At 42.2% G+C, this 12,255-nt stretch overlaps 1 protein-coding gene and 1 long non-coding RNA gene across 4 annotated transcripts in view; one reads left to right on the forward strand and one right to left on the reverse strand.

Annotated features, from left to right (window-relative positions):
• NEMP2 (nuclear envelope integral membrane protein 2) overlaps positions 1 to 12,255 on the forward strand; it is a 56,802-nt gene that overhangs the window by 3,920 nt on the left and 40,627 nt on the right. For 2 of the 3 annotated variants that reach the window (XM_030579961.1, XM_030579959.1), the window contains exons 2-8: positions 1,461 to 1,576; positions 3,226 to 3,454; positions 3,643 to 3,715; positions 4,799 to 4,892; positions 5,626 to 5,740; positions 7,387 to 7,612; positions 10,030 to 10,206. In XM_030579961.1, coding sequence (XP_030435821.1) covers positions 1,461 to 1,576; positions 3,226 to 3,454; positions 3,643 to 3,715; positions 4,799 to 4,892; positions 5,626 to 5,740; positions 7,387 to 7,612; positions 10,030 to 10,206 — 1,030 coding nt within the window. The remainder of the gene's footprint in view (positions 1 to 1,460; positions 1,577 to 3,225; positions 3,455 to 3,642; positions 3,716 to 4,798; positions 4,893 to 5,625; positions 5,741 to 7,386; positions 7,613 to 10,029; positions 10,207 to 12,255) is intronic. The other variant, XM_030579960.1, reaches the window with a different exon arrangement.
• On the reverse strand, positions 4,908 to 7,528 carry LOC115659588. Its single transcript, XR_004002599.1, has 3 exons — positions 7,448 to 7,528; positions 6,551 to 6,629; positions 4,908 to 5,308 (listed from the first exon to the last, which is right to left on the reverse strand). It is a non-coding gene; the product is annotated as an uncharacterized LOC115659588 (long non-coding RNA).

A 12,255-nucleotide genomic window follows, 5' to 3' on the forward strand; every position in this document is an offset into this window, starting at 1 on the left:
TGAATCAAAGAGCCCACTGTTCCTGAGACAGGATTTCAAGGGAAACTGTCTACTTGAAATCTAGCCAATTAAATAAAAGGTTAAAACAGTTGCAGGTACCATACCTGTCCCAGAATTTTTACCTACAAATAGCATTTCTTTGAGTTGACTAAAGGGCTTGTCTACACTGGCAATTTACAGCGCTGCAACTTTCTTGCTCGGTGTGAAAAAATACCCACCGGAGCACAGCTAGTTTCAGCGCTGTAAAGCTGCGCTGTAAACAGTGCCCCAGTGCTAGGAGCTATGCCTCTCCTTGAGGTGGTTTTTTTTAGAGCTCTTGGGGAGCTCTCTCCCAGCGCTGCACCACAACCACACAAACCATGTTAAAGCGCTGCTGCTTTAGCTTTGCAAGTGTAGAGTAGTCCCTAGTCTGCACAGGAACTCCTTTTGCTATCCTCAGTGTCTGACAACATTCTGTCCTGTATTATTCAGATGTTACATTCATACCTAGTTTTCTCTTCAGTGGACCAAATTCTTCCCTGAGTTAACAGCTATATTATGTTTTTTTATTCTGCTCTTTAATTATGTTCCTGAAATCTTGAGATGATACACTATAGGGCAGTTTTTGTGTGTGTGTGCAGGTTTTCATGTACGCTCTTGAAAATTCACCCCACAAATCAGTTAGGGATATTTATACTGTGAGGTATGTATCTAATCTTGAAAGCAGTAGGGAGTCTCTAAAATTTCCATGAAGCAAGACAATGGAAATGATTGATTAGACAAGTTGCCAGTCCAGTCTAGACAGGAGTGCTAGAGACAGCTAATTACCCTCACCACAAGGTGTTATCACTGAAAATTATGTTAACATTCAGAACATGTAGGAGAAAAAATTTGATTACATATTTTAATATACTACTTAAAAATAACAAAATTACACTTTCTCTGCTTCAAATAGGTTATGATGTTAAAACTTCTTCAATCAGCAGCAATATCGTATGGTAAATGACTATTTTAAAATTAAAAGCCTGTTTTCCTCATTAGACTTCTACAGTCAAATTCACCATTGGTTTAAGCACTGGAGTTACACCTACTTATTCCAATAGTGAATTTGGCCCATGGGCCTTATCCCAATGCTATCAAAATACTAGCAAAAGCCATTTTTTTCTAAATGTAGTAAAAAGCCAAAACAGGCTAGAGACAGAATGTTCCAAAGTGATGTAGGCACCTAAATTCCATTGAAAATCATTGGTACTTAAGTTTCTAAGTGCCCAGGCCATGTCTGAATTTTCAAATTGGGCTCCTAAGTCATTTCAGAGTTTCTGAAAATATTTACCTGTAGCAGGTTTTTTGTGTCAGACTTTCTGCAAATTGCTTATGTCTTCTGAAATATCGAACTACAATACAATAAAAGCATGAATGGAGGAAGTGAACATGTGCCCACACGTTGACATGCACTTCATTTAGTGTTTTTCTTTCTTTAGACAAAAACTGTAGCCATTTGAAGGAAATGGACGTTATCCAAAAACCAGATGCAGATTGTTACTGTTATATGCAAAATGGAACAATGAACTTAAAATATATTTGGTCAGCTCTTCAGGTAAAATTCTGTGTTTGGAGCTTGCTTCAGATTTTTAATATATTACATGTTTTCCCAGCAACCAATCTGATCAAAATATAAGATATCAGGTGCATCTCAGTATGAAATCAGTCTGAGGGTTGCATAGACAGAGCCTAAAAGAAGCTTCTTTTAGTGGCATGCTGCTTTCACTTCTAGTGTGGCTGACTTAGTAGTTTGATGTCTCTTATTTGTTGCACGGATGGGGGGCTTTATTTCTTTGCTGAGAGGCAGAGAAATGTCAACTCAACTGTGTTGTGTGTATTGGATGTTATATGACTTTTTGACAGCAAAAACAAGAACAAGGCTACATAATATCAGATGCATATTTCCAATACTGACAGGAGTGGCAAGGGTGCACCTTGTAAGATATTCGCGTTGGACTGCAAAGTACTAAGTCTCAACTACTATTGAAAGCACCAGAAGCTTAGAGCACCTCTTTAACCCCTGTGCTAAAGAGCAAGTTCAGGATCTTCTCTTTGGCTCTTCTGAGGAGTTGACTCCCTAGATAGGGAAAGAAACAGTTTCACTTCACCTCTGCTGGAGGAATGGGCTTCCAGGTGTAAGGAACTGGAGATTCCTCTTCATCCCTGCCCAGAACTTTTTTCTCCAGGCAGATACAATGTGTATGGTCATTTTTATGAGCAGTGGCAGACTTTAGGCAGTGATCACATCCAGCAACTGGGAAAGTTTCTTGATGTAAATGCTTAAAAGTGAGCAGCTAAGAATTTTCCCCAGCAGATCACTCTCTTCTTGCATTTCAATAAAGAAGCCTCTCTTATTAGATGAGATAATGCTTCTCCTTGTCGTTGGGCATCCATTATTTCAGATGTCCGGGCTCATTAGTTCACAATTTAAGCATCAGGAGGAATTTCCCTGTTCAGAAAGTAGAGAAGATCAGTATTATAGCTCAGTCCTTCTTGAAGAGAATAGGGCTGGATTTTTTATTCCAGTTTTCGTCGCCCTCTCTTCTGCTTTCTGACAATTTCCATTTTTGTTCTCCCTTAACATCTAATGTGCCGTTAGCATCCTTAACCACAAGAAAATTCAGGAACAGTGGATTCATAGCCTATGAGAAAAGCAGGGCTGGCTCCAGGCCCCAGCACGCCAAGCGCATGCTTGGGGCGGCATGCCGCGGGGGGCGGCAGGTGGCTCCGGTGGACCTTGCGCAGGCACGCCTGCAGGAGGTCCACCAGAGCCGCGGGACCGGCGAGCAGCAGAGTGCCCCCCGCGGCGTGCCGCCGTGCTTGGGGCGGCGAAATGGCTAGAGCCGGCCCTGGAGAAAAGTGAGCCTGGGCATCTGCCAAAGAAAATGTGGGCAGTCAGTGTTAGTAGTGTGTCAAACGTGTAGCATCACAGTGTCCATAATGGAATTGTAACCTTAGGATCTGGTTCTTCAAATGGATCCATGCACCCACATGGGGGCCCACTGACTTCAGTGAAGCTGTATATGAATCATTAAGTACAGTAGGACTAGGTACCTGATTTAAGAGACTGCAGTGGGATTACTATTCCCTAGGCTTCTGCTCTGTTATTTCTCTCTATGTTATGTTCAAATACTGAGAGTGGTTTTGAAAGATACAATCGATCCGAGTTCCTACTATGTATGTTTTGTTTTGCTCTGTTTACAGGTGAAAATTAACAGCACAGAAATGTTCAAGTTTGTGCCTATCTCAGCTGAAAGCAATTGTCATAATTCAGAAACTATTTTTGCATTTTTCAAGTGTGTTGTTCAAATCATTTGGCGATCAGAGGCATCTAAAGAAACTGTCATAAACATAAACCAATATGGAGAGAATGTGTGTTTCACAGTCCAACCCTACAAGAAAGTACCCTACACTGTGAGTGTACAACGAAACAGTAAGTAGAGTGATGCTTTCCATTCATCCAATAAATGGGCTGGATAATATTGCCAACATTATTGCCTGAATAGTGCATTCTGAGTTGTAAGTTACCATAATGGAACAGCTGAGACTTGTCTGATAATATTTGTACAATTAAAATCACCCAGATGAATTAGCTTAAAATGCTGTTCTTTGGATTTTCAGTGGTGGATAGGAAACTCATCCTTTTGTTCGTAGCTGGTGTTTTTCTGTTCCATTTTGCAAACGCCTTGAGTAGGTAAGTATTAGCCCCTTTATCTTGGTATTCTTTCCAGAGTCATTGCGTTCTTGGTGTGTCCCTATTCATGCATTGTCTTCTCTATTTATTTGTATAGCTCAATGATCCCAAGCAACTGTTCGTTTTTTAAAAAATGAAATAAGAAAAATGTATGTAAACTATCATAATAACGTAGCCATGAAGAGGAGAGATGTAATGTAAAGATTTGTCACTTGTGTGGCTGTGTTAGGGCCTCCGAGATCATGGCTCCTAGCACTTGTGGGTGTACAAGGACTGCACCTGCGATTCTCCCTATGAGCAAGTGAGCAAAGAGTAAGCAGAGCCATCACCTCCCTCCCAACGAACCAATGAATCCTGGGGGGTGCTGCATAAAGGGAGGTTGCAGATTTCCCACCCCCAGAGTGTGGGAATCTTAGGGAGGCAGTGTGTGTCAAATGAGGTCATCTGGGCCTCACTGTCTCTACTGCCCCCCCGCCTCCACCTCACCCTAGAAACATGATAAACAAAAGTGGAACTGCGGTGTTTTCACTGTTGAGATTTTTAGATATGGAAAAGTAAATAAAAGCTGAAATAAGGAAAAGGCAATGAGATGATTTTTAATTCTTACAACTCTAGTAATCTAATGCTGTTTGTTTTTTAAAGAGTACTGGATCCTCAGCTCCCTTGAGTTCACACTCAGCCCAGCAGAGGAGCTGGCTGGGACCTAATGTGACTCTTGTGTAACTTAAGAGCCGCTCTAAGTTCTGCCAGCTGCCCCCATCCCACAAGGTCATCTGGGCACCATTCAGGGAATGCCATGCACTGCCCCCCATCCTCCCACAGACCTCTTGCCACCCTAACACAGGAGTTGGGGATGAACAGGCAACATACAGCCATCTGTGACACCCAAAGATTCCTCTGTCAGGGAATTCTCAGCTGCCTCTTTATGGCTGCCTCGTTCTGCCTCCGCAGTGCAAAGCAGATGAAGTCAGAGCTGACAATCTGTGTGATTAAGTGCAGCATTACACTTTTTGGTACTTCCAAACCAGTTGAAACTCAGTAAAAGGTTTTTACAGTGTCCCCCACCTTGCTGTTCCCTAACAGGAGTGCTATGTTCTATTACTCTGCTGGAGTGGCATTGGGTGTTCTTGCTACGCTAGTCTTTCTCCTGTTGACACTTAAAAGATTTATTCCAAAGGTAGGTGTACCATGTGGAAAACAAAATAGCAAGTCTGGAGCCAGATTCTGATCTCTCATTGGTTTTATGACAGAGTAACTCCATTGACATTGATGGGGGTTTACTTCAGTGTAAAACCAGTGTACCTAAGATTAGAATCAGGCCCTAGATAGACTGCCCTCCAAAGTCTGAAATCAACAGTTACGTTTGCTGATGTACAATGACGAGCATTTATTCTGAAACCATAATTACAGGGGTGTGATTTTAGTCTCTCAGCTCAGTTTGCTTATGTCATGAGTCAACAAATCAGTCAAAATGAAACCATAAGTTTTGTGGCAGTTGTAACCTTGACTTGATTTTTCATATCCAGTAGCAAAATTGTCTCACGAAGGCAGGGCTGACTCTTATGCCACCCTTCCCCCCAGATGCCTTGGTCTCTATAAAACATGTCAGAGTTAAGTATTAATTATTACTATTATTATAATACCGAGACATGATACAGCTTCAAGAAGTTTGGACAAAAATCCCATGCAGTGGCTCCTCTTCACCTCACTTATCTTGAGACTTCAAAGCATGATATAGCAGGGTTAACAAGTGAATCAGCTCATAAGCTCTTCAATACAGATAGTGCGTATGTGTGTGAAATCCCTAGCCCACTGTGTCCCAATCCTGATTGGGACCTGTGGATGCTACCATCATATAAATAATAAACCACAAGCTAGCTGGTTCACTAATTATTTTCTTTTACTCCCAGCACAGCACCTTTGGGATTTTAATGAGTGGCTGCTGGATGTCCTCTCTCTACTTTATTTACTGTTTGCAAGGGGAAATGAAGTGGCTGTGGTCTGAATATAGAAACTACTTACTGGGTAAGAGAATGAGCAGAAATGTACAGCGGACAGGTTTTTGTTAAGAGGTCAGAACGAACAGTTTGTAAGAACTGCGTCTGATTTAATATTTTTCTCTCATGAATGTGAGGTGTGGGAGGATTGTGAAGGCTCCTAATCCATTTAAACGAGCATTTATTCTCATTAGATCCTTAAATAGGGAGTTTGAGGTTGGTTTGTAGAGGCATGAAGAAGAGGGAACGTTTTGCCCATCTTATGTTTCCAGTCATTTCCATTTCAAACCCACTATGGAAGCAAAGAGGGAGGTGGTTGTGGGAGAAGACAGCTACAATCTCCTCTCTGTCTGGAGTTTGGAGTGGGGGTTGTGCTGCCTGGAAAGGGGGAGTTTCCAAGGGGGCTGGGGAACCTATTGCTTCGGCACATTTCCTCAGCATCTTCCTTGGTCAAAACAACTGTGCAGCCTCTATTATCAGCTAAAGCCATCCTCCCTGGAGTTACCAGACATTGGTAATGGTAGAAACAGTGCTATCTTCCCTGAGCACAGCACGCATCTCTGGTACTGGGAAATGGAGCTAGGATGCACTTATTCTTAAAGCATTTCCTAATATAGAAGTCATAAGAAATTCTCATGCCCCCTGCTGGCCTGGGGGAGAGAGATTGGGATACAAGCTTGTAACTTGGTTCTCCCCACTTGCTCTAGCAGTACAGAGCACTGCTCTTAGGCCACTATGCCAGCCCCTTATGCTCTGTGCCTGTTAATATTCACTAACTGCTTTCAACTCAGTTGAATACGATATCATTTTCAATTATTATTTTTTTATGTTCACTCACCTTTGCTTTGGTGGCAACCCTGAAGCACACAGAGAAAAGTACAGTGAGAAAAATTGTTCTTGCAGAATTGCCAGCTTCGCTGAAACAAAAAAGTACAGTGTTGAATAAGCATGGACTCCTTTGGATGCATATCCAAACTGAAGCTCCAGACCTTTCAGCATTCACTCTTCACCAATTAGGAGGGGAAGCATGTCTTGACCATGTGCTTTTAGCATGAGTGAAATTAATTTGATACACATACTGTATTTGCAGGCCTATCAGCTTCATTTACAACATTTTATTTGAAAATAAATACTGACTTATTGTTAGTATGGAGCCTAATCCATGCATATGTTTACACAAGTATTGAGGTATAATTAGGGCCTTTCAACAGTGCAGTTGCACACCATTCCTGCAGTTGCACATACAGGTGAATTAAACTGATAATTTTAATGAGCATTAAATTCTGACATGTAATTGTATTGCTAATGGTGTTTTAGAATGCCTACTGCCTTGGATAAGCATTGTAAGTTATGATTTAAATCTAAATAAACAAACATACAGGATATTTTGGCACATAGATAGCCAGTTATGCCTTTAACTTGCCATCTGCACATGCAGATACAGTTTATGTATGCAGTCATCGTAATTACATACTCAAGTCCAGTGTGCCACTGCATGCAGTTTTTTGCATATGTATTTTAAATATCAGGCCCTTCATGTTCCCAAAGTACATAGTAGACAGCATGAGGAGTTAACAGTGAGATTTGCTGTGTGGCAGTTTTAAGCTGTCAGTCTACCATTAAAGTTAATCCTTTGTATCATTCTATATATGGCATTTTTTTCTGCTTTCACAGGGTATTTTCTGACTATTGGATTTATCAGCTTTGTGGTTTGTTACAAGCATGGACCACTTACCAATGAGCGAAGCATAACCCTCTTGACGTGGACATTACAATTAATAGCCTTTGTCTTGATTTATTTTGGTGTCACCATCCCACAGGTTGCATATGCAGTAATAGCTATCATCCTCTGTTCAAAAGGCCTGTGCTATCCCCTTGGCATGGTCTCTTTTGTGGGCAGGTTGGTATCCATTTTCTGAACATATAAATCACTGTATTATAAGGTAATATTAAAAGGTTAATAATAAAACCCACATAAAATGACAATTATCTGTCAGTTACTAATCCTAGTACATATTCTTACCTAATGAATACTTACATTAGAGACAAGGCTCAAAACCCCAATGCATAAAAATTTAATAATTCTCAATGCAGGAGTTTTAAGCATGAATCTTACTGTATAGAGAACTGTGACTGTAACCTTCATAAATACACATTGAACAGCTTTTCTGCAGCATCTGGTAACTGATGGCTTTTCATTCGATTGATTGGTTAGACTGCAGTGACAACATCATGGTTTAATAGGTCTGACAGGACTTTGATTTTTAACAAGAATTACCTGCAGATTCCTATGGGACAAAACACTTACCACAAGATGACATGAGATATTGACATTAGGATACTCTGATAAAACTGTAGGTTAATTGGTCATCACTGTTAAGGGTAGAGTTCAGGGGTGAACTCCTACCCCTATTGAAGTCAATGGGAGTTTGCTAGTGACTTCAATAGACCCAGGTTTTCACCCCCGACATCCTTATTTACTCTTACCAGGCCCCAACACTACACTGAGCTCAATAGGGGCAGAAACCTGGACCTGCATGGAACCCACTCTATAGAAGTGGGGCTGTGTGCTGGAGCTGGGGTCCACTCATATGGAGCTGCTTCCAGGATGGAGAACGTAGTTTGGAGCACTTTTCAGTCGTGTTTTTGGCTTTCCTGTATATGCTGTGTAGCCACATGGGAACAAGCTTCTGTTTGCTATTGTCCTGTGAATTTGAAATATGTTTTATCATGTCAACAGTAACACACAAATGATGATTCTAAAAGCAGTCCCAACTTGTTACACTGAACTAAGGAGTCTACGGGAAATCAAAAGCTGAACCACAGCAACTTTAGAAAATATAAGTAATAATTTTTATGCTTTACCACCACTTGGTTTTTAAAAACCATTTTAATATTTCTTTGCCTTCCCCTACAAGCTTGGATAAGTGGTGGGTTTGGGGGTTTTTAGCACAACTTGTCATTTGACAAACACGGATTTTTCTACCCCAGCTGAAAAGAACAAACCTGCTTTAAACAGCATCATGTAAGAACATTTATCTGATGTTAGTGGTGCTCAGCTCCCTCTGAAGTCAATGGGAAAAGCACCAGTTTAAGCCAGTGCTGAATGTAGCCAAAATATACCTTACCATAAGTACATACTCTGACATATCAAAGTGTCTTTGTTTCTGTGCTGACCCCTAGCATGATTTCAATTTTTGTTTTGACTGCTCCTGCAGAGCCAAGAGAGAGGTGCAATATAATATGAAAAATCTCTTTCAGAAAGGAAGTTTTTGATGGGTTTTACAAACAGGACATTTTACATTTATTTGTTTGTTACTTAATTCTACAGAACAAACCTTGATGGTTTGATAAAAATAATCACAGAGGAAGCAAACTGCATAATTCAGTTTAGTAGGCATCTGTACATACTGCTGATAATCTGATCTCCTAGTAAGCTCTAGAACCTGGTCCCACTGAGCCCACTGGGAGCTTTGTCACTGACTTCAGTGGCATCAGGATTTGACCCTTACCACACAAACAATGACAGACAAGAGCCTCAATCCATTTTCCATTGTCTCGAGGGGAGAAGGAGTAAGTCAAACACAGCTGGCTAGTGCAGGTACATTTATATAGAGTTTAAACTCTGTTTATGGGCATCCAGCCCTTGCTCGTCTTAACTTGAAAGTTACCACAACAAAAATTGAAAGCAGTCAATAGAAGGGAACTGTCTAAGTGATATCTAAATACATTATAAATTACTATGCAGAATCATAACAGCTACATCAGATTATCAATATTTTTGTCATACTACTCAGCTGTGTAATTTTAAGGCACAAGTAAACAATATGAACAATTTGCAAAAGATTTTAAGAGCACTGTTCCTCTGCAAAGTTCCAAGCGCACACTGGACCTGATTTTCTGCCCCATCGTCCCTGTGTGCGTATTTTGCATGTGCAAATCCCTGTTGCACCTGGAAATGACTAGATAAGCATCCATTTATTAGTTGCCATTAGGGTTCTCTGTGTATATACAGGACCTTTTGAAAGTCAGTGGGACTTTGCATTGATTTCAGTGACTTTGGATCCAACCCAAATGAGACAGGCAAATATACATGGACCTTGGGAATGAAAATCAGGCTCATTATGTTGGACTTTTAACGTAGCTATTTGCCTCTCCCTCATGCAAAGGCAAGATGATCTTATGCTGTTCCCTTAATAGTAGATGCCAGAAAGAAAGAAAAGGTCATAGTGATGTGAGGAGGAATGTATTTGTAACATATGTGAATTCCATGTGCGATAGATTTGGAAATATGAATTGTGTTTCTTTTTGTTTTAGAAAAGTCAAGAATTTTTTTAAATCAAAAAAACTGGTGTTTCAGCTTCTTACTGAAGAGGAATACAGGGAGCAGGGGGAAACAGAGACTGTGAAAGCCTTGGAGGAGCTACGCTCATTCTGCAGGAGTCCAGATTTCTCATCCTGGTTAGCCGTGTCCAAACTGCAGTCTCCTAAAAAGTAAGAAAGACTCTCATCTCTTAAAATTGAATGTATTTTATAGGCACTGTTACATAGAAGAGCCAAATACTCCTTAAAGCAGCACAATTTATAGGCCTGATCCTGCCAACACTCAATCGAACATGTAACTTTGTTCACGTGAACAGTCATGTTGGTGTCCCAGGGCACAGATCTTGCAGCTTAAAGGGCTAAGGTGGCTTGAAGGGACCTCTGTGCCCTTCTGGTCCTGGGCTGCTCTGGGGCTGCAGGGTGCTCTCAGCTAATTTAGACAGACCTGGGAGCCTCTCTAAGTTATGGCAGCCCAGAATCTCTGCAGTGATGCCTGCAGCCCTGTCCCCGATAGGATCTTCCCATTCCTGCTCCTGGTATGCCTCCTACATTGGGTCTTGCAAAGGAGTCCTCAGAAAGCAACTGGATGGCTGTCCCCACAGTGCCTGCTTTGGTGGGAATCATCCCCTGGCTGGGTATGGAGCTATTAGGATCCTTCTGCTTCCTAGTCTTGTACATGGTGTAAAGGGGGCAGGGTAGGAGTGAGGATCTCACCCCAAATGCTGGCAGGATCTGGCCCTATAATCATAAGGTTCTGCATTACCAAACAAGCCCATTGGAGTGACAGCCAATGCATCTTTTTTCATAGGCTGAGCACTGGTCTACATGACACAGGTCGACATAAGGCATCTTATGTCGACCTAACTATGTCCGTGTACACACTACGTAGAATCATAGAATATCAGAAGGTCATCTAGTCCAACCCCCTGCTCAAAGCAGGACCTAATCCCCAAGTAAATCATCCCAGACAGGGCTTTGTCAAGCCTGACCTTAAAAACCTCTAAGGAAGGAGATTTCATCACCTCCCTAGGTAACCCATTTCAGTGCTTCACCACCCTCCTAGTGAAAAAGTTTTTCCTAATATCCAACCTAAACCTCCCCCACTGCAACTTGAGACCATTATGCCTTATTCTGTCATCAGGTACCACTGAGAACAGTCTAGATCCATCCTCTTTGGAACCCCCTTTCAGGTAGTTGAAAGTAGCTATCAAATCCCCACTCACTCTTCTCTTCTGCAGAATAAATAATCCCAGTTCCCTCAGCCTCTCCTCGTAAATCATGTGCTCCAGCCCCCTAATAATTTTTGTTGCCCTCTGCTGGACTCTTTCCAATTTTTTCACATCCTCCTTGTAGTGGGTGGCCCAAAACTGGACACAGTACTCCAGATTAGGCCTCACCAATGCCAAATAGAGGGGAATGATCACGTCCCTCGATCTGATGGCAATACTCCTACTTATACAGCCCAAAATGGTGTTAGCCTTCTTGGCAACAAGGGCACACTGCTGACTCATATCCAGCTTCTCCTCCATTGTAACCGCTAGGTCCTTGTCTGCAGAACTGCTGCCTAGCCACTCGGTCTCTAGTCTGTAGCAGTGCATGGGATTCTTCCATCCTAAGTGCAGGATTCTGCACTTGTCCTTGTTGAACCTCATCAGATTTATTTGGGCCCAATCCTCTAATTTGTCTAGGTCCCTCTGTATCCTATCCCTACCCTCCAGTGTATCTACCACTCCTCCCAGTTTAGTGTCATCTGCAAACTTGCTGAGAGTGCAGTCCACGCCATCCTCCAGATCATTAATGAAGACATTGAACAAAACCAGCCCCAGGATCAACCATTGGGGCACTCCGCTTGATACCAGCTGCCAACTAGACATGGAGCCATTGATCACTACCTGTTGAGCCTGACTATCTAGCCAGCTTTCTGTCCACCTTATAGCCTTGTGCCCTCCAATGTAAGTGCCCTACTACACCAACGTGTCACCTCCACCTCCATGAGAGGCATAGGAGAGCTTATGTTGGTGTAGTTAGGGCGATGCAGTGTCCATGTAGGCACTGTGTTACTTGCATTGGCTGTTGGCTGTCATTCTCCAGGCTCCCTGTTCAGAGGTGAGCTGCCCTTGGGCTCCTGGCTGGGAGCGTGGCTGCTCTGAGGCTCCCAGCTCCGTGCTGGGAGTCCATGAGGCTGCCAGCATGGAGGCGGGAGCTGGGGGGCGGTGAGCA

Source organism: Gopherus evgoodei, chromosome 11 (genome assembly GCF_007399415.2).
Source record: "Gopherus evgoodei ecotype Sinaloan lineage chromosome 11, rGopEvg1_v1.p, whole genome shotgun sequence".
Taxonomy (NCBI): Eukaryota; Metazoa; Chordata; order Testudines; family Testudinidae; genus Gopherus; species Gopherus evgoodei.